The sequence below is a fragment of the Bos indicus x Bos taurus genome, chromosome 21 (assembly GCF_003369695.1).
Source record: "Bos indicus x Bos taurus breed Angus x Brahman F1 hybrid chromosome 21, Bos_hybrid_MaternalHap_v2.0, whole genome shotgun sequence".
NCBI lineage: Eukaryota > Metazoa > Chordata > Mammalia > Artiodactyla > Bovidae > Bos > Bos indicus x Bos taurus.
The window spans coordinates 44966623-44988878 of record NC_040096.1 but is presented as its reverse complement, the minus strand read 5'-3'; the positions used below and the strand labels follow the sequence as shown (position 1 = coordinate 44988878).

Below are 22256 nucleotides of genomic sequence, written 5' to 3'. Positions count from 1 at the left end.
ATATAGTGCTCAACTATTAGCGCACCACACCCTGCGGTAATTACCTTGCCAGCAGTAAAGCTTTATTACAGCCCCTGACCGATGACTGTATAAAGGGCCTTGGTTCCCACAACATCTACGGGCAAAATATTAATTGTGATTAATTATCGTGTGGCACCATACAAAAACTAGAAGTTTTCTTGTGGCTCCCGGAGGGCACTTGCTTGGTTTTCGCTACAGCTCTCAAGTAAAGGGAACTGGACAGCTCCCCGGGTGGCCTTCGGCCCTTCCTGGGTCTGAACCGGCCAGCCGCGAGCGGTCTCCAGACACGTGCGCCTGGGCCTGGGCGATCTCGGCCCAGGATGCGACGACCTTGGGCGGAGGGCACTGAGTCCTTCTTCCGCGCTCTCAGACCCTGGCCCCCAGCGTCTGGGCGGGAGGGGCGGGGCGGGGCGGAGTTGCTTCGAGGCCCCGCCCGCCTGCAGCCGCCGCCGCCGCCGCCGCCGGCTCCCTCCGGCCCGCGGTGCGGTGCGCGCCTGCGCTGGCCCTCGCCTCGGAGCAGCCATGATGGTGGGTGTTCGCGGCGCCGAGCCCAGGGCGCGCGGTGGGGGCGGCGGGCGCGGGGCGGGCGCGGGGGCCGCGCCGGCCGGGCACTAACGTCTCCCTTTGTGTCTCCCCTACTCCATCCTCTCCCCCGGCGCGCTGGGCCCTTCCGACCCCGCAGGAAGGCCTGGACGACGGCCCCGACTTCCTCTCGGAGGAGGACCGCGGAGTAAGTTCTGCCTCCTTCTGGGTCGCAGGACCCCCTTCCTCGCCTTGGCCCTGGGGTGGGTTACCGGAGGGGGGTTCCCTTCCGCGCGGCACCCGCTCCCCGCCGGCCTCCTTTCGGTTTCCTCGCCGCACCGCGCCCCGCCCTCCTGCAGCCCTTCCTCCCTTGGGGCCGTGCGGTTCTGATTTCCCGGGGACCCGCGGCTGCCCTCGGCCCCCGCCCCGGCTCCGACCCTCCGGTGGACTCCTTCCCCGCCCGCTCCGGGTGCAGGTGGGGAAGTGGAGGGGGAAGTCGGAGTTAGACAGTCCCCGCCCCCCGCCCCACGTTGGGGGCTATGAAACCCATTGTCAGACCTTCCTGCCCGCACCCTGAATTTCCCCTTGGGGACCTCTCGAACCCGTCTCCGCCTACCCTTCTCTCTCTCTAAAACATTGTAGTACTGGCCTGTTGTAAATTATCCTTTTGCAAGGGATTTTACAGTCGCCGGATCTTATCTCTTCTCCAGTATCCTACGAGATTTTGCAAAGTGCTGGTAGCCCACTGTACCTTTACTTTTCCTAATGTCCAAAAGACACATCTTTTGCGGAGATCCCTTGGTGGTGATTTGAGGCAAACTGCAGTTCCCTTCAGAAAGGGCCTTCAGAGCTGTGATTCCTCCCTTCCACCCTGCCCCCATTTACCTTGGCTGAAGGGTGGTAATCTCTATAGTGCCTTGTACAAGTGAGCACTTGAAAGATACTGATACATGATGATTGCAACTCAGCAGCGTTTCATGGTTCCTTCACATCTAACAGCGTGAGCTTTACTTTTCTTTTTTGCTTTTACTTATTTATCTTTGATAATGTGAGAGACACATTTGTTAGTCGGTTTTTGGCAGATGATAAGGTATTTTTATAAGATTTTATTCCTGTTTTTTTTTTAAGTAAAGATAAGGTAGTATTAACTGATGACCTTTATAAAGCTTTAACATAGAAAGATGCAAAGGGTGCAGTATACTTTTATAGATGAGGAATTAATACATTTATCTGTTTACACAAAACAGGAAAAGCAAACAGGATTTGCTCTCTTGTAAAACCTAATGTTCAGTAAAAGTATTAATTTTTTGAGTATTTATGTTGATGTGAAAAATAGAGTATTTTCTGGTGAATATTTGTGTTCCAAGCCTTATGCCTTTGATGAGATTTGCTTATCAAACTGGAACCTCTTAAGTAATGTGTCCAGAAACTTTTCATGTATTACAGATTAAAGGCAGGGTGAGATGAAAGGCATGGGTGACCAGGAGGTTCTTACAGAACCTTGCAGATGAAAATTTTAATATGAAAATGGAAAAAACAACAACAACAACAACAAACATCACCAGGAATTTGAAAGTATTTAGAAGGTCATGATGAATATGTCTACATGTCCAGTTCTTCCTTATTTTTGTCCTGTGAGACTAGGTGAATCATAGTAATAGCCACAGCCGGACGGTGTGTTAGCACTGTGTAAGCACAGTTTCCTTATATCTTCTCATCATTCTTGTGAAACTTTTAGTATCCCCCCTTTACAGATGAGAAATCTGAACCTCAGGGAAACTAAGTAATAGTCTGAAGTCATATAGTCAGTGAGTGGGAGAGGTGGACTTTAAACCATGTAGCTGACATCAAAGCCAGTGCACATATTTCTCAAAGTCTCCTTGAAACACTTGCATCAGAATCACCTGGGGTGTTTGAAGAGCTAAAGTCAAAAGGTTGTGGGCCCACTGTCTAGTGAATCAGTCTCTTGAGATGGGGAGGGAAGAAAACTACTTTGTTAACAAGCAAGAAGATTCCACTGCACATGAAGTTTGATTATGGCTGCACAAAGTTATCCTGCTCTTTCCTCATTTCAGGAACAGAAATTGCAGGCCTGTTAATTTCCTTATATTGTGTTTGTCTTGATAGAAATAGATTAGTAGAACTTTTAGGCATTGCACTTTTAGTTCAGATTGTCTTATTCAGCCTTTTAAGAAAGTCTTGATAAAGAGAAAGTGTGAAATACCTATTTGATACAAATTACAGAGGGGAACATCACAGATTCAAAAATAATAGTGTAAGCACTTCATTCAAAGCAGCAAGTAAGCAAAATTAAAGACAGTATTTTTAAATACATTTATAAGCAGCCTTGAATTTTCATATTTGGAACAGAAGAGAATCTTAAAGCTTTAAGAAAATACTGTTTCGGGAGAAAACATAAAAAGCAGACTTTAAGAATACACAATATTGAAAATATTGGTCACGTTTAATCTCTTCGGTTACACCTCTACATAATAGGGTATTTTTTTCTTTCCCAAAGGCAGGACAGTAACATATTATTTAGTAAACAAATGAGCCCTTTGAACTGGATGCATTTTGCTCTGATGTCCTTGTTAAATAGAGCGGTAGGTGCCAGCATGATGGCATAGTTCTGTTAGCATTTGATTTGAACTCTAAATAATATGTTTATTGTTTTCAGAATTACTTCAGGTGGAGGAACTGCACCTCTCCTGGACTTCTCGCCTTGCTCCTCCCTCTGCATTTCTTATCTTCATTAATGGTCATTTCCATTCCTGCAGGCAAGAAGCCTCTGAATCATATCCTTCATCCCCATACCAGAACAATCATCAAGGCCAGATAATTTCACCTCAGAAATATTGTTTAGCCCATCTTTTGTTTACATGACCCCAGTTAAGGTCCCTGCCATCTCTTGCAGGGCTTGTAGCAGTATCTGTTATTGGTCTCTATCTCTGGTCTTTCTGTTTTCCAGTCCAGACTTCACATGACTGCTAGTTTACCTAACTGAAATGATTGAATCATATGGCACCAGTAGTCACAAGGACTTACTTGGACCCAGTTCTTTTTGCAGTAAGGTCTAAACTCCTTATTCTAGCATTGAATACCGTTCATCATCCTTTCTGGCCGACTTCCTTCTCAAGATGCCCCAGCACACATCCCCTCCCCAAAACACACGTGTAGGCATATTCTAGTCTATTTGTCATTGCTCAAGCATCTCTGCCCTCTCTAATGTCTATTTTATGCATGCTTGTCAATGTTGTGGAGTGGTTTTTTCCCTTTACCTCTTTTTTTCCACATGAAATTTGGCTTTTAAGACTTGGCCCAGATGTGTACATTTTCTTTTGTACCTCCTCAGCATTTAGCTTGAATACATTCCACATTTATTGGTAGTTATTTCAGATAAAAATGTCTCATAGATTTTGTTAGCAAAGGATAAGATGAATGTTGGCAGAGGAAGAAGAGAAAGCTCCTGCCCTGGGACCATGGCAGTGTAGCATGAGATTTATGGTGAAGTGCTGAGGGAGTACCAAGGAGGGTGAATACGTAACGATTGCTACACACTGCTGAAGCATTTGCTGCATGCCAGGGACTTTCCATATATTAACTCACTTCTCAAATCCCTGTGAAGTAACTGCTTCTGTTATTCCTACTTGGAAAGGAAAAGTGAGATTTAGAAAGAGTAAGTAACTTGCCCAGATTCCCACAGCCAGTATGAAATAGATTCAAACTCAGAGGAAATCTAGCTATGGGTCCTGGGTTGTCATGTCCGACTGTTTTGTGACCCCATGGACTGTAGCCCACCAGACTCCTCTGTGCATGGGTTTCTCCAGGCAGGAATACTGGTGTGGTTTGCCAGTTCCTTCTCCAGGGGATCTTTCTGACCCAGGGATCAAACCTGCATCTCTTGCATTGCAGGTGGAGTCTTTACTGCTGAGCAACCAGAGAATCTCGTTAACCGTGGTGCTGTCTCCTAAAGGAGCTAAACCTTAAATGTTGATCAGAAATTGTGTAGGCTGTCAGGGAAGGGGAGGGCTTGTCAGCAGAGAAGATAACATGTGTAGATAAGCCATTTGGTTCCACCTGCAGCGCTTGTTCTTATTGGAGAGAAGTGAAGTGAAGTCGCTCAGTTGTGCCCGACTCTTTGTGACCCCATGGATAGTAGCCTGCACCAAGCTCCACCATCCATGGGATTTTCAAGGCAAGAGTACTGGAGTGGGTTGCCATTTCCTTCTCCAGGGAATCTTCCCAACCCAGGGATTGAACCCAGGTCTCTCACATTGGAAGCAGGAGTAAATACCGTAGTACAGATAAAGTGCATAATGATAAAGAATCCAGCCAGTGGGAAGTTCTGAGGGTTCTTAGCTGGTTCTTCATCTTAGAAGATGAAAATAGCATTGTAGATGACTACAGTGTGGAAGATGGATTGCTGCCTTCTTGCAGAAAGCAGAGAAAGCAGTTAGCAGGCCCTTGTGGCAGTCCAGATGAGAAATGTTAAAGGTAGAACTAAGGCCGTGCAGTGGGAGAAGGGATGAAGGAGAGGACATAGCAGAGATGTCTAGGAGATAGAATGGACAGGGCAGAGTGGCTTAAGAAATACATGGGCTGGGCAGAGGAGAAGGAGATGAGGAATATAGGAGAGAAGAGTAGAGTTAGAAGGTAGATAATAGGTTTGGTTTTCACATATGCTGGATTTGAAGTGCCTAATCCCTTTCCGCCAAAACTACAAACTAAGATCAGAAAGGACAAAGATTGTGTCTTTTCATCTTAGCACCTTTGACAGTAGTTGGCACACTGAAGGCACTCGGTTGTTTAATAAGTATTAAGAAATAAATATGTAAACACTAAACAACAAATACATCCAGGTGGATATATCTAGTTGGTAAGTTGAAATTATGATTGAGAACTTAGAATAAGAGATGTGAGTTGAAGGTATAAATTCAGGAGTTATTAGTCAAGAATGGCTGAAATTACAAAGGCTAGATACCCAGAGGAAATAAGATTCACATGCCAAGGGGAGAAAATGGACTAACTGATGGGGCTGAGATGGTCGGGAAGAAAATGAGAAGTGTTCCAGAAGCTGAGAGTTTTAATGGAAAGGATCAGAATGATCATTAAGGCAAATACTGAAGAGAGGTCAAAAAGACTGCAAAGTATTGGATTTGGAAATAAGGTCCTCACCGTGTGGGGGTTTTGTGAGATCAGGGCTAATTTGACTAGAAGAGCAGTGCTAGAGCAGACAAGAAGGTTACATGCTCAGGTGGCCAGAAAGCTCAGTTCTCTGTAGGACACCATGTCTTCTGAGAAAGCAGAGGCATTGAGTCCATCCAAATCTATTTGTAGAAAGGTGTATTGATGGGTCTGAAGGGGTAACAGCTGCTAGTGTTTATTTCTTGGAGATGTGGGAGGCAGTGTCACTTATTGAGCATAGGCGTGGAAATGTGGTTGAGGCTTGAGACAGGAAAGGTTTGGAGTAGTTGCTCAGGGAGTCAGAAGGGGAGCTGAGCAGATCAGCCTAGGACTGTTGAATGATTTTAAGGATCTTATGCAGTTTGGAGACCAGTACTTTGTAGTGGGCAAGTGCAACAAACAGTTGTGACTTTCCTCTAGCCACACTCAGCTCAGAAAGCAAAAAATGTCGATTGAATTGCTCCTCCAGGTGGGAATTTGCAAGTCAGGTATGGCAAAGAGCAGTGAGAGTTGACGAGACCTGTGAGAAAGGCATTGGAGTGACATCAAGTGACTTATTTTTGGTATGGTAGATGAAAGGAAATCTAGTTTCCAGAAAGTATATGTATGTATAATCAACCATTGATTTGACTGCTGAGTATACTGGGTATAATAATGGAAATAATTCATTACAGGACTTCCAAAATTATTTGTTGTGGTTCAGTTGCTAAATTGTGTCCAACTCTTTGTAACCCCATGGACTGAAGCACATCAGGCCTCCTTGTCCCTCACCATCTCCAAAATTATAACTGGTTGTAAATCAACTGTACTTCAATTAAAAAAAATTTTTTTTTTCTTTTTTTAAATCCTAACTGAACTAGGAGTAAAATAGATTTAAAACTTGGCCAGAACTAGTGAACTTAACAATTTCTGTCTGTCTCATGGGGTCACTGATTGTACTATAATTCCCTAGAAATAGTTTCTTAGCACGATTACGGTTTGCGCCTTTCTTTCAGGGCTGCATTGAGCCAGAAGAATAGGGCCTGGGGGCTCGCTGTAAGGACTAGGCTTTTCTCCAAGTGAGAACCCCTTAGGTTTTGAGCAGAGGAATGTGTTCTAGTTTACTGGTATCGTTCCAGTGGCCCTATATGGAATATAGATTGAAGAGGCAAGAGGACAGAAACAAGAGAATGGTTGGGAAGCTGTGGCAATAATCAGTTACTTTGCTTCCTTCTTCCTCCTCCTTCCATCAGTCTATCTCTGTACATGTATTTACTTTTCTGACAAAAGATAAACAGTTTTTTAGGAATGTCATAAAGTAGGTACTTTAATGTGTAAACACATCAGTGTACTAAACTAGTAGTGAATGTCCTCCTTACTAATTTTACATGAATTAGTCAGCAGTAGGGCAGTGTCTTTATATTTCTAAGGATAGTGTATTTATGTTGCTTAATCCATTTCCTCTGCCTGGGCTTTCTCTTGACCATGACACAAATGTTTAACCTAGTAAGTCTTTGACAAAATAAAGTACAAAGTTTATTGACCCAGATAAGGATTAAACTGATGAATGTAGTCTAATTAGAATATCCTCAAACTGACCTGACTAGTTGCACAAAGTTAATTAAATGTTAATAAATCACAGTTGTTTGCTTCACTCCTTCCCTTAATAAAAGCTACCTAAAATTACTTATTTTTCTCTAAATCAAGAAGGTACTCTGCTTGCAAAATCTGGGGGTGTGTGTGTGTGTGTGTGTGAGGTCACTCAGTTGTGTCCAGCTCTTTGTGACCCCATGGAATATAGTCTGCCAGGCTCCTCCGTCCATGGGATTTTCCAGGCAAGGATATTGGAGTGGGTTGCCATTTCCTTCTCCAGGAAAATCAGTGCACATTGTATCTAATTAGCACTAAATTTACAGAAGTTCCCTGCAGTCCAGGGTTAGGACTCTGTGGTTCCACTGCAGGGGGCAGGGTTCCATCCCTGGTTGAGGAACTAAAATCCTGCAAACCGCACAACAGGGCCAAGAAAAGAAAGAGAAAAAAAAAAAAAAAACCCACCAAATTTACAGTACGATATTTTATTAAATCTAAGGTGCAGTTGATTGGAAGATATATTTTCTTACATGTACCACTAAGGAAAAAATACAGCCAACTAAACTATTAATTTGTCATCAATTACAGGGCATCCTTATTTCAGATGCATTAAAATGTGGAAAATATGTATCTGGAATTGATGAAATATGATATCAGATTATCTTTCTTTTTTAACTTAATTTTTTAAATTGAAGTATAGTTGATTTACAGTGTTGTGTCAACCCCTGCAATACAGCACAGTGACTCAGTTATACATAGATAGTAGTGAAAATAGCTCAGTGTGTCCCACTCTTTGGGACCCCATGGACTGTACAGTCCATGGAATTCTCCAGACCAGAATACTAGAGTAGGTAGCCTTTCCCCTTCTCCAGGGGATCTTCCCAACCCAGGGATCAAACCCAGGTTTCCTGCATTGCAGGTGGATTCTTTACCAGCTGAGCCACAAGGGAAGCACAAGAATACTGGAGTGGATAGCTATCCCTTCTCCAGCGGATCTTCCAGACCCAGGAATTGAACTGGGGTCTCTTGCATTGCAGGTGGATTCTTTACCAACTGAGCTATCAGGGAAGCCCATACACATACAGACATTCTTCTTTTTTTTTTTTTTTAATTCTTTCCCATTGTGGCTTAACCTAGGATATTGAATACAGTTCCCTGTGCTATACAGTGGGACCTTGTTGTTTATCCATCCAGATTATCTTTCAGCGAAAGTTTTGTGTTGATGTGGGAGATCATTTTATTGGCTGGCAAACCCTTATGTGTGTGAAACAAATCTTGTGGTCAGACAAAATAATCCTTCTCCATAGGCCCAGGAAATGGAAAAAAATTGAAGTCTGAAGTGTATATGGGAACTGACCATAGGAACATGCACTATCAAAAGGAATGCTTCTGCTGATATGTAGCTAACGTTCCTATGAGATATAAAGAGGAAGAATCAGAATCTTACCATCAGCGTTTTGCTGTGACCACATTTGTAATTCATGTACATTTTCCTAAGATCAGTTCTAGAACTAAGAATGAAAGAAGCAAATGGCAGGTTGAATTAATAGCTATTAAGGCTATTATGTGGGATGCTTTAGTAAAGCATACAAGAAGAGAATTTATAGAAAGGTTAGAAGGAAGTAGAGGAATAAAAGCAAAGGAGGAAACTTCTGGGACTGATGGAAATGTTCCATATCTTGATTATGGTGATGATTACAAGGGTATAATCTATGTATTTGTTAAAACTTTTCAAATTATATCCTTAAAATCTGCATTTAATTATATGTAAACTGTGCCTAAAAAAATATAGAGTACAAGACCAAAAGTGAGATATAGGAGTATAGGAATGTATAATATAGCTATACTTTTTGTATATAGGAATACTTTTATTGATTAGTTGCAATTTTAAAAAGCCAAGTGTTTTACTGTCAGACTAAACAAAGCAAAAAGGAAATAGTGGATGTGGTATAAAAGGATACTGAAATGGAAGACAGAGAAGTATGTTAATAATTTGAAATAATCTTTAATTGGAAGAATAAATAACAGCTGTTCATATGTAGAACTCCTGAAAGATGTATTTCCAGATTAATAATGAAATGGTTAAAAAAATAAACCTGAAAGTTAAATTGTACTTAGAGACATGCAGTCTGGCAGAATGTTTTATATCATCATTAGCAACTGAGATAAAGTTTTGACAGAATGTAAAGACAGTCCGGAAGAATCTAGACTAATGTTCCCTCATATGGTTTTTAAGGCTTATTCTGAAAATTGTTTTGATATGTCTGTGGTAGGACATGGGATTCTGTGTTTTTTAATAAGCATCCAAGTTGAATCTTACCAGTAGTGTCTGAGAAATGCTAGACCAGGCAGTGAAAACATAAATGAAGAACTGCCAAGATTGTTAGTCCAAAATCCGTAAGATAAATCTATTAGTTTCCTGGGACTGCTGTAACAAGTTACCACAAACTTAATGGGTTAATACAACAGAATTTTATTCTCTCATGATTCTGCGGGCCAGAAGTCTGAAATCAGTATCACTGAGCTGAAATCAAGGTGTTGGCAGGGCCATGCTCCCTGACGCTCTAGCGAAGAATTAGTTACTTGTCTTTCCAGCTTTCTCGTGGCTGCCTGCACTCCTTGGCTTGTGGCTTTACCACTCTAATCTCTGCCTCCTTAGTTAAGTTGCTTTCTCTTCTTTTGTCTGTGTCAGATCTCCCTCTTATAAAGATACATGTAATTGTATTCAGGGCTCTCCTGGATAATCCAGGATAAACTCCACTTTTTTTTTTTTTTTTAAACCATATAAGGTTACATCCACAGGGATTTGGACCTGGATGTCTTTGGGGGAGCTGTAATTCAGCCAACCACAATAAACATCTTAAGAGTGGCCTCAATATGAGTAAAAAGAAATAAGGAAACAGATTTCTTAAATTAGAATTAGGGTAAGGGGTTAGAGAAGAGGTAGGAAACAGTTTGAAGACCTGATAAGACTAAATAAAAGCAAGAAAACCAAAGAACAGCATACTCTCTAATGTTTCCAATATTGCAGAAGCAATGAAGTTATTGGAAAATAAAAAAGAAAACTTCTTTGTAATTCAGGACAGCCTTTAAATTTCTTTTATCAGACAATGGCTACATGTAGCAGAGTACAATAGTGATTTTTTAAAACATTTTTATGTAAGTTTATAGTGTTAACTTAAAAATATGATTGCTGATTGAAATTTAATTCAGTATAAACTTATTAAAGTTACCAATAAAGTTTTTGTTAAAGGCCATCATAGATAGTATCATGCTTTTTTTTTTTTTGCTTTTGTGTAATAAAGTTTTATTAAAGTATAAAGGAGATAGAGAAAGCTTCTGACATAGGCATCAGAAGGGGGCAGAAAGAGTACCCCTCATGCATTTTAAATAATGATTCATTTCTTCTGTGACTGTTGTTAGATTGTAATGGTATTTATTTTTTAAAAATATGTCTACTCAATATAGAACCAGTAGTGCAAAAGTGAAATAGTATTTTACTTTCATTACTAATAAACAACTCTATTTAATGAGAAACTTCACAAAATTCATCTTTGAATAAGTCACAAGATTTCTTAAAGGCTTTTTTCCAGTTTTATAAAATTCATGCATATTGTGGAAAGTTGGGAGAATAAAAGAACATAGAGGAAAATCACTGCAACTCACATTTTGTTGTATTTCCTATACATAATAATTTTATGTGTGCATTTTTTAAAAATATAATTGAGATCATAGAGTGAACAATTTTGCTTCTAGCATTTTTTCCATTTGCACCGTAATTGAAATTTGAAACACTAATGATTAGGTAAGTTTCCAAAGGCAATCCTGCTTTTGCAGCTAGAGTATTTGAAGCAGGCTAGTTAGATTTTTAATATTTTGTATCTTTACATCTGGCTTAGACTTGATTTTATCTTTTAGTGTATTTGCTTTTGTAAATCTACAAATTACCTTAAGATGTTAGAATGTTAATCTGTTTAAAAGGGAAGAAAAATGAGTGATACTTAAGAATGAGAAAAATTGTGATTAGAATTATAAGTGACGTCTTCTCGTAGATGAGTAAATAGAAGCACTAAATAGGGAATATACCCAATTTTTCTAATGTACTAAAACTGTAGAGTAAAATTTAATACATATCACGGGAGTTAATTATTATTAGCATTTTTCTTAGCACTTTGCATATGTAGTACATTGAACTGTTATTTTATTATATATTCCTAAATTAAAATAAGCAATAAAATTTAAATGATTGGCCATTATTCTTTTTATTATTTTTCTTATTCTTAAAGGTAGATACATTTCTTAATTTTAGGACATTTGAACTTGTAAAGGAGCATCTTTTTGGGAAATAGTTTACTAGTTTACTTTTTGGGTGAAACTATAGTAAATCATAGTTAGCATGTTGACTCATACAAAGGATAGTTGAATGATGTAGAATGAAAATTGATTAAGATAACATACCCAAAGCACCTCCCCCAGAAGATAGATTAAATGAACTTGTGTACTTGTTAGATCTAAGATTCACTATTTTAGTTTTGTTTTTGCACTGTCTTATTGTCTAGGAGAAGAATGAATTTGCATAAAAACCTATAGAATTTTCACTGAGGTATTATTTTTTTCTAGCTTAAAGCAATAAATGTAGATCTTCAGAGTGATGCTGCTCTGCAGGTGGACATTTCTGATGCTCTGAGTGAGAGAGACAAAGTAAAATTCACTGTTCACACAAAGGTAAATGGGGTTTTTTTACTTGTGTTATTTTAATTATTGTGCTGTTATATATGTAATAGTACACTGACTAGAATTTTGGTTTTCAACATAATTAGAAATTGTATTTTAGTTTATAATTCACTGCTGCTTATTATCTTTCATTAAAGACTAAGTTTAGAAAATAAGGTATAAATGTTCATAGAAACTTTTATAGTCTAATCTTAATTTTTATTTGAGAAAATCTCTGTCTTTGCAGAGTTCATTGCCAAATTTTAAACAGAATGAGTTTTCTGTTGTTCGACAACATGAGGAATTTATCTGGCTTCACGATTCCTTCATTGAAAATGAAGACTATGCAGGTTACATTGTAAGTATTGAGGTTCCATTTTAATCCTATTTTCTAGGAACTTTTTAGATACTTTATTATGTGTGGAGATTTTATTCAACACTTCTAGTGAACTGATGTAATTTTTTAAAAAATTTCCAGCTATAAAACATAATTGACTGCCACCTTTTATCCCAAGTTGTCTTGTTTGGGAGTGTGGCGATATCGATATATAATGCTCCCTCATTTAAACTTAAATTCTTACTGTTTATTAGAATTGAAATGGGCTTGTCCTGGGGGGTAATAACTAAGGAGGTGTTAGAGACCGTATTGGTCTTGAACCCTTAGGTAGACAGAGTTGGAGGGCTTAGGTAGACAGAGTTTAGAGTTGGAGGGCTCCTGAGAGGTTGTCTAATGTAAATATGCACCCGGTGTTATGGCTCAGCTGTGGACCACACTCAGATTTCTGTAACTGTTTCTTTTGATTTCCTTGAAATTGTCCTGACCTGATTCCATCTTTATCCTTGTGGCCCTTACTCTCAGTCATTTGCTTTTGTTTTTCTTTCTACAACTCCAGTTTGATGCACGAGTGGCGGTGCTTTTGTTGTTGTTAATTGCCAGTTTTTATCAAGACTACAACTGAGGGACAGCCCAGTAGAAAAGATGCACAGGATGAGATATTGGGGTGAGGGATTGGCACAGAACTCTCATGCCCTTTCCAGGATGTACCACCAGCATGTCAGTGTGTTTACTAGTCTGGAAGCTCTCCTGTTTCCACCCTTTTCCCCCTCATCTTCTTGTATGGTGTTATTTTCTTACTACTTTTTTCTCTCATAGACTAAACACTCCTCAAAGATCAAGACCATGTCTTATTTATCTTTATCTGCTGGTCGTTCAGCATCACGCCTGGCACATAGTAGATGTCGTGCATGGGCAGCAATGAATATGTGCCAGTCTGTACTTGGTGCTTCCTTCTCTGTTGCTTTCCTTGGTATAATCCTTTTCTTCTGGTCATTGCTGTTTAAACTTCCCCCTACTTACCTTTCTTTCTGTTTATTTGCTATCTTTGCTTTCCATCATTTCCCCTTCACAGTTCTTACTTGCAGGCTCTTCCTCTAAGATAGATTTTTTTCTTTTATCATTCCCTTGAGTGATACGTCTCTTTTAGACCTTGTGTTTTTATTTAAAGTAAGTGCTTACTTTCCCCCTCACTGTGAGAGAATAGGGGGAGGTTAGTCATTAGTCTGTGCCGTATTCTCTTGTAGTTAAGTCAGTGCTTTCTGCCTCTGGTACACTCCAGTCATACCATTTACATACTTTGGAAAAAATAGCATGCATATTTGCAATACATTTAGTTAGTGTGTACTTAGAGCTTATTGTGCATATACATTTGAGAGCTCTAGGTTGTCACGTAGGAGTCTACAGACTGAAGTTTGGGTTCAGTTCAGTTCAGTCGCTCAGTCTGGCCCGACTCTTTGCGACCCCATGAACCGCAGCATGCCAGGCCTCCCTGTCCATCACCAACTCCCAGAGTTTACCCAAACTCATGTCCATTGAGTCAGTGATGCCAACCAACCATCTCATCCTCTGTTGTTCCCTTCTCCTCCCATCTTCAATCTTTCCCAGCATCAGGGTCTTTTCAAATGAGTCAGTTCTTCACATCAGGTGGCCAAAGTATTGGAGTTTCAGCTTCAACATCAGTCCTTCCAGTGAATATTCAGGACTGATCTCCTTTAGGATGGACTGGTTGGATCTCCTTGCAGTCCAAGGGACTCTCAAGAGTCTTCTCCAACACCACAGTTGAAAAGCATCAATTCTTCGGCGCTCAGCTTTCTTTATAGTGCAACTCTCACATCCATACATGACTCCTGGAAAAACCATAGCCTTGACTAGATGGACCTTTGTTGACAAAGCAATGTCTCTGCTGCTTAATATGCTGTCTGCTGCTGCTGCTGCTGCTAAGTCGCTTCAGTCGTGTCCGACTCTGTACGACCCCATAGACGGCAGCCCGACAGGCTCCCCATCCCTGGGATTCTCCAGGCAAGAACACTGGAGTGGGTTGCCATTTCCTTCTCCAATGCATGAAAGTGAAAAGTGAAAGTGAAGTCGCTCAGTCGTTTCCGACTCTTATCAACCCCATGGACTGCAGCCCACCAGGCTCCTCCGTCCATGGGATTTTCCAGGCAACAGTACTGGAGTAGGGTGCCATCACCTTCTCCGAATATGCTGTCTAGGTTGGTCATAACTTTCCTTCCAAGGTGTAAGCGTCTTTTAATTTCATGCCTGCAGTCACCATCTACAGTGATTTTTGGCGCCCACAAAAATAAAGTCAGCCGCTGTTTCCACTGTTTCCCCATCTATTTGTCATGAAGTGATGGGACTGGATGCCATGATCTTAGTTTTCTGAATTGAGCTTTAAGCCAGGTTTTTCACTGTCCTCTTTTCACTTTCATCAAGAGCCTCTTTAGTTCTTCTTCAGTTTCTGCCTTAAGGGTGGTGTCATCTGCATATCTGAGGTTATTGATATTTCTCCTGGCAATCTTGATTCCAGCTTGTGCTTCCTCCAGCCCAGCGTTTCTCATGATGTACTCTGCATATAAGTTAAATAAGCAGGGTGACAATATACAGCCTTGACGTACTCCTTTTCCTAAAGTTTGGGTCCTACGATCTAATACCAGAATATAGTGCTGCACTCTGTTTCTTCCTTGGTGTTCAGGACCTCAAGAAACTTAATTTCTAGACTTAATCAACTTCTCTAACCTTAATTAGGATATTCCTCATTCATTCATCATGTCGTTAGCTCTCTCAGACAGCAGTCTTTTTTTTTTTTTTTGAGAGGGAAACAAAGTAAGTTTGAGTGGGAGATGCTGTTAGAACAGCGGGCCAGCTCAAGGCAGAACCGACGAGACAACAGTCTTCTATAGTGGCAATAGTGCAACTACTGAAGGAAATAAAAGTCTTTAAAAACTAGTGGTTTAGGGGACTTCCCTGGTGGTCCAGTGGTTAAGACTCCATGCTTTCACTGCAGGAGGCGTGGGATCTATCCCTTTTCGGGAACTAAGATCCTGCATGGCACAGTCAAAACAAAACTAGTGGTTTTATTCTGTGACAGATCCCTCCAGCACCACCAAGACCTGATTTTGATGCCTCAAGGGAGAAACTACAGAAACTTGGAGAAGGAGAAGGGTCTATGACAAAGGAGGAATTCACGAAGATGAAACAGGAATTGGAAGCGTATGTGACTTTTGTTGTTATTTGTGCGTGTTTTTATGCCCTTTTTTTGTTTGGTTGGTTTTTGTTTTTGTTTCTCTGCTCTCTGATATCCCATCCTTTCAATCATTTCACCACAGTGACCCTTTCTGGAAGATGCAGGTTTAAGCCATACAACCAGTGTTAACTATCATGATCAGAGCCTACAGGAAAATTATAGAATAATTGTCTGCATTGTAAAATTCTTTAAATTACTGTTTTAAATAAACTCTGAAGATTGAAAACAGAAGATCCACAAGTCCATAAATGATAGTAGAAAGGGAAATAATGACTTTTTAAAACACACATGTAGATCATTTTTTACAAGGCCTTAGTCATTACCCACCTGGTTCTCTTGTTTGGACAAGTGCATACTACCAAGATTTCTGTTTCTCATATAAGTGTGCACTAAGCAACTCTGGATATTTTCTTCTTTCTTTTTCAAAAACGGTGTGTGTGTGTGTGTGTGTGTGTGTGTGTGTAATTTTCCCACTCTTTTGTCTGACTATGGCTTCTGCCTGAAGGGAAAAGAATAGGAGCAAAGCAATGAGAGAATAGTTTTTTAGTGTTTTTTATTAAATGATGATTAGTTTCGTATATACTAGACATATATTAAATTCTTGAAAAAATTCTATTTCGTTTTTAGCATATTCGCTGAAAATACAGTTTTTCCCCTTCTCTTGAACATTTGAAATAATTTTGGATTGCTGCATATTGTTTTTCTGTATTTTGAGAGTTAAACAAGGAAATAGCTTTCCTTGCATTACCATCACCTCCATCACTTTTTCTGGTCATTTCTCCTGTTTGTGCATTTCCTTTTCTTCTCTTCCACTGAATTTCAGTTTTTAAGCATATATTCATGCTGCTACTAGACTCTTCTTCAAAATGCTAAACTCTTGACAAGAGAAATTAACAAAGTAGGTCTTCTTTGTTAAAGTGTAAGGTGACAGATATTTTAAGAATTCTGTCAATACTGAGTGCAAGCAGTAGCCTGATAGTGGACAGGTATGACTTCTATAGTTGATAAGCCTGACAGCTGGAAATGAGCAGCGCACATTAATATTGAGAGAATCTGTGGTTTTCCAGTGGCCCTGATCATGATTCTTTTGTGGTCTGGTTAGGGGTTGGATAACAGAGAACCTTTGGTTTATTCTACTGCTACCTCCATCCTCTGCATCCTTCTTTTTTGTCTTCACTGAATGACTACCCTCACAGAGATCAAACTTCTCCCAACATTGGTCCTGCTGGTTTGCTGGTATGTAAAACTTAACCTCCTTGCACGTAGTTGAAGCAAGAATATTGGGCCTTTTCCTTGAGTGTTCCCCCCCCCCCCAAACTGACATGTATTACTATAAGATCACTGTGATTCACTGATGATATTAAAATGTTTTAAACACAGTTCTTCAATGTAATGGAAAACACTAGTCTCTCCATGGTGTGTTTCTTTCTTGTGTGTTTGGGTCTTTAGATGAAAATAGTTATTAAAGTTGAAAATATGTTTACTGAGGTTTGTTTTAGTTATTTGTATGAAGGTGTATAAAAGCAGTAATTATCTAGAAATTGAATCATTAAAATTGTATGCTATAATTTGTAATGTACTTTCTCTGAAGCTAAAAACAAAAAGCCCTATAGTTACCTTTAACATCAACTTGCATAGGAAGAAAGGTTCATAAAACTTAAAAATAATAACATTTATATATAATAAATACTATTAACTAGCATGAAGTCTTTTCAGAGCTGGGTTTTATATATTTTGTTAACAGTTCAACTAAAACCTTTGTTTACATGGATTATATCTTCGTGCCTCTAGTTTTGCATTTAGAATAATTCCTAGTATTTGGTTAAAAAACTGTTGCGGGTGTTTTTCTGCAGAGTTTTTACCTTTAATTTTGTGTATTATTTCTAGTGAGTATTTGGCAATATTCAAGAAGACGGTTGCAATGCATGAAGTGTTTCTGTGTCGTGTGGCTGCACATCCCATTTTGAGGAAAGATTTAAATTTCCATGTCTTCCTGGAATATAATCAAGATGTGAGTATTGAATTGATCAAAGCAGTGATCAAGGTTTATTTTTAAAGAGTCATTGGAAGGAGAAGGGAGTTGTTAGAAAAGGCTTAAGGCCTTATAAATACATTTTATAAAATGTTCTGATTTTTCAAGGCAGTTTAATATGACTTTTTTTTTTTTTTTTTTTTTTTAATATGACTTTTTTAATGATACAGTATTTCAGTAGAACTTAAGTAGATTAATTTTTTAAATGATGCTAAACTATGTTACTACATGAGAGATTGATTTTGATCCTGAAATGTGAACTTCTTAAGAAATAGGGTTATTAAATTGGTTAATGTTTCTTAAATTTGAGTTTGGAGGCTTCTGAAGTCTTATGGAGAATTCAGAGAAGTTCTTAAGCTAAAGAATTCCCAGTTACTTTTGGGTTGATCATTGACTCTTAATCTGTTTAACCTGCTTCCTTCAGTGCTGGTTGCTGCTAATTTTCCTCCCTCCCAGCCTCAAGAGATTTCTTCATTCGTGGTCCTGGAAAAAATCTTTTTAGTGGATGGGTGATACAGATCTTGGAGTCTCTATTTGGATGACAAGATTAACTCATGATTTTAGCAGAAGAGAGATATTTCCTAACCTTCGTTCATTTCTTCCTATGGCATCAGTGACCACACCCAGGACCTCATCTCACCCCCGAGTTCCTAAACCCTGACCTTATGGACTCCAAGCGTAGCCCTCTGTCCTCACAACTCCCTTTTTCCCTGTTCCCACTGCAGTTGTTCTTTGATTCACTGCTGCATCTAGACCCTTGACTTCTCCTGCACTTTGACCCCGGCAGTAGCTCTTTTCTTTCTTTCTTATCTTGCCTAGCGTGCCTGCTCTGTCACTTATAGCAATGTTATGACTTTAGACAGATCTCTCGTTTTCCATTAAAGCTAATTTCAATAATTCTTCTAGATCAAATAATGACCTTGTTCACTGGGACTGGACACCAATCAGAAAGCAAACACCCAAACCTCCTGTATCCCCCCATAGTCTTCAACCACTTTGGCAGCCACACTCATTTAATAGTTTTCTTTTCTTTTTTCTTTTTTACTTCCTCCTTTCCAATCTGGATGCCTTTTTAAAATTTTGCTTGCCTGACTGCCCTGGCTGGAACCTCCAGTACAGTGTTAAATAAGAGCAGACATCTGTTTTCTGTCCCTGATCTTAGGGGAAAAGCACGCACTCCTTCACTATCAAGTGTGATGTTAAATGTGGCTTTTTACATAGATACCTTTTGCCAGCTTAGAGAAGTTCTATTCCTAGTTTGTTGAGTGTTTTTATCATGAAAAAGTACATCTGTTGAGATGATTCATGTTTTTTATTCTGTTAATGTGGTAAAATGCATCATGCTTTTCCATTTTGACTGAGATACCTTTCTAGCTATGCTGACTCCCATGTTCTTGTGGATCTATGGGAATCCATCTTGATGTGTTCACCTCTTAACTCTATGGCTGCTTCCCAGTCTGCTTCATGGGCTTTTCCCGCCATATATCCGTTCATTTAAATCTGATTCTTCCAAGGTTCTTCATTGAGTTCTCTACAAATCTATAAGATTTCTAATTCTGTAAATTCTCTCTAATACCTGCTTCTGTGGCTCCAGCGATTCTAATATGCTATTAACTTAGAAATCTATGGGAATTCCTTGGCGGTCCAGTGGTTAGGACTCTGTGCTTCCACTGCTGGGAGCATGGGTTTGATCCCTGGTCACGGAACTAAGATCCCACAAGCCAAATGGGACAGCCCCGCCTGGCGGCTCCCTCCGCCCCAACTGTATCACTCCTGAGGCCCAGCACTATTCATTAAATAGCCTCCTGAAAAACCTCCATTTAGATGTCCCCTTGGCCTTTTACCCTCAGCTGAACCCTTCTTTTAAATCCATGCCTCCTTTTGTACTCTTTGTCTTATCTCAAAGAAGGCATCACTAACTCCCGTTCCCTTCCACCGTGAAAATTACTGAGGACTCCTACTGTCTGTTCCTGTCAGGAGTCACCAGATTCTCTCTGTCTTTTTACTGTGGATACTTGGTTCCATCACTAGACCTGAAGACTAGTCCAGACTTTGCCTGGGTTATTGAAGCAGACCCTGACTGGTCCGTCAACCTCCAGTCTTACCTTTCTCAACCCCTCAGTTGTATTGAGTTCTTTGGGTGCTTTGCTGATGCCCCATGAATAGCTTTAACACTATACTTCCCCTACTGTGTGTAATTATGTTTGCTTCTCTCTGTCTTCCTTAGTTACTTTAGGAGTAGGAGCCACCTCTTAATCATCTTAATATTTGTAACACCCAGCACAGTGTGTGGTTATAATATACATTCATTATGGTTTGTTAAATGAGTGAATTAGAGAAAGAAATGGCAACCCACTCCAGCGTTCTTGCCTGGAGAATCCCAGGGACGGGGAAGCCTGGTGGGCTGCCGTCTGTGGGGTCGCACAAAGTCGGACACGACTGAAGCAACTTAGCAGCAGCAGCAGTGAAATAATTAATATAAAAAATAAGGTTAAAAAAAAGCTGGAGTACTTTGAGGGGCCTAAGAGCAGTGAATTCTAACTGGGAATTTGAAAGGGTTTCATGAAGAGATGCCTTTTATTTTGAATATTAAAGTCCGACAGAGTTTTTGGTGGAAGAGGAGATACCATTTCAGATACAGAGGAACCTAAGAGTTCAGAGCCTCTTTCGAGAACAGTGTGGAGCATAAGGCTCTTTAGGGGTAGGGGTGGAGTTGGGAAGGTAACCTGAACCAGATTTTTTCAAAGTGTTGAGTATCTTGCTAAGGGGATTGGCGTTCAGTCTCTGAACATTATGAAACTCTATGAACTTATTTAAGTATGGAAGAGATGCTCAAAGTGTGATTTTGGAAGGAAAAAGAAAGAAGCTGTAGATTGTGTCAAGATTTTTATTGAAAGGTATGGAGTTTTCATAGTTGCATACCTTTACAGTCAGTTTCTCCCATCGGGAAGCTTCCGTAAGTCTCTTATCTTTATCCATCAGAGGGAAGACAGAATGAAAACCATAAACAAACTAATCAAACTGATCACATGGACCACAGCCTTGTCTAACTCAATGAAACTATGAGGCATGCTATGTAGGGCCACGCAAGATGGACAGGTCATAGTGGAGAGTTCTGACAAAATGTGGTCCACTGGAGAAGGGAATGGCAAACAACTTCAGTATTCTTGCCTTGAGAATGCGATGAACAGTATGATAAGGCAAAAAGATTTGACACTGAAAGATGAACTCCCCAGGTCGGTACATGCCCAATATGCTACTGGAGAAGAGTGGAGAAATAACCAGAAAGAATGAAGAGAGAGAGCCAAAGTGAAAACAATGCCCATTTGTGGATGTGACTGGTGGTGGAACTAAAGTCCAATGCTGTAAAGAACAATAAAAGAACGATACGGCATAGGAACCCGGAATGTTAGATCCATGAATCAATTGGAAGTGGTGAAACGAGATGGCAAGAGTGAACATTGACATTTTAGGAATCAGAGAACTAAAATGGACTGGAATGGGCGAATTTAATTCAGATGACTGTTACATCTACTACTGTGGGCAAGAATCCTTTGGAAGAACTGAAGTAGCCCTCATAGTCAACAAAAGAGTCTGAAATGCAGTACTTGGATGCAATCTCAAAAACGACAGAATGATCTCTGTTCATTTCCAAGGCAAACCATTGAACATCACAGTAATCCCAAGTCTATGCCCCAATCACTAATGCCGAAAAAGCTGAAGTTAAAACAGTTCTATGAAGACCTACAAGATCTTCTAGAACTAACACCCAAGATGTCCTTTTCATCATAGGGGACTGGAATGCAAAAGTAGAAAGTCAAGAGATACCTGGAGTAAGAGGCAAGTTTGGCTTTGGGGTACAAAATGAAGTAAGGCAAAGGCTAACAGAATTTTGCCAAGAGAACACACTGGTCATAGCAAACACCCTCTTCCAAACAACACTAGAGATAACTCTACACATGGACATCACCAGATGGTCAATACTGAAATCAGATTGATAATATTCTTTGCAGCTGAAGATGGAGAAGCCCTATACAGTCTGCAAAAACGAGATCAGGAGCTGACTGTGGCTCAGATCATGATCTTTATTGCCAAATTCAGACTTAAACTGAAGAAAGTAGGGAAAACCACTAGACCATTCAGGTATGACCTAAATCAAATCCCTTAATTATACAGTGGAATGTTGCACAGGAGGCAATGATCAAGACCATCCCCAAGAAAAAGAAATGCAAAAAGGCAAAATGGTTGTCTGAGGAGGCCTTACAAATAGCTGAGAAAAGAAGAGATGCTAAAGGCAAAGGAGAAAAGGAAAGATGTACCTATTTGAATGCAGAGTTCCAAAGAATAGCAAGGAGAGATGAGAAAGCCTTCCTCAGTGATCAGTGCAAGGAAATAGAGGAAAACAATAGAATGGGACAGACTAGATATCTCTTCAAGAAAATTAGAGATACCAAGGGAACATTTCATGCAAGGATGGGTACAATAAAGGATAGAAATGCTGTGGACCGAATAAAAGCAGAAGATATTAAGAAGAGGTGGCAAGAATAAACAGAAGAACTGTACAAAAAAGATGTTCATGACCCAGATAACCACAATGGTATGATCACTCACCTAGAGCCAGATATCCTGGA

General features: G+C 40.0%; 1 protein-coding gene across 1 annotated transcript in view; it reads left to right on the top strand.

The window, feature by feature from the left end:
• Window positions 1–290: 290 nt before the first annotated feature.
• Window positions 291–22256, top strand: part of SNX6 (sorting nexin 6) — a 49278-nt gene continuing 27312 nt past the window's right edge. The window contains exons 1-6 of the mRNA XM_027520795.1: window positions 291–549; window positions 704–751; window positions 11917–12021; window positions 12257–12367; window positions 15438–15559; window positions 17481–17604. Of these exons, the coding sequence (XP_027376596.1) occupies window positions 544–549; window positions 704–751; window positions 11917–12021; window positions 12257–12367; window positions 15438–15559; window positions 17481–17604 (516 nt within the window). The 5' untranslated portion in view covers window positions 291–543. The remainder of the gene's footprint in view (window positions 550–703; window positions 752–11916; window positions 12022–12256; window positions 12368–15437; window positions 15560–17480; window positions 17605–22256) is intronic.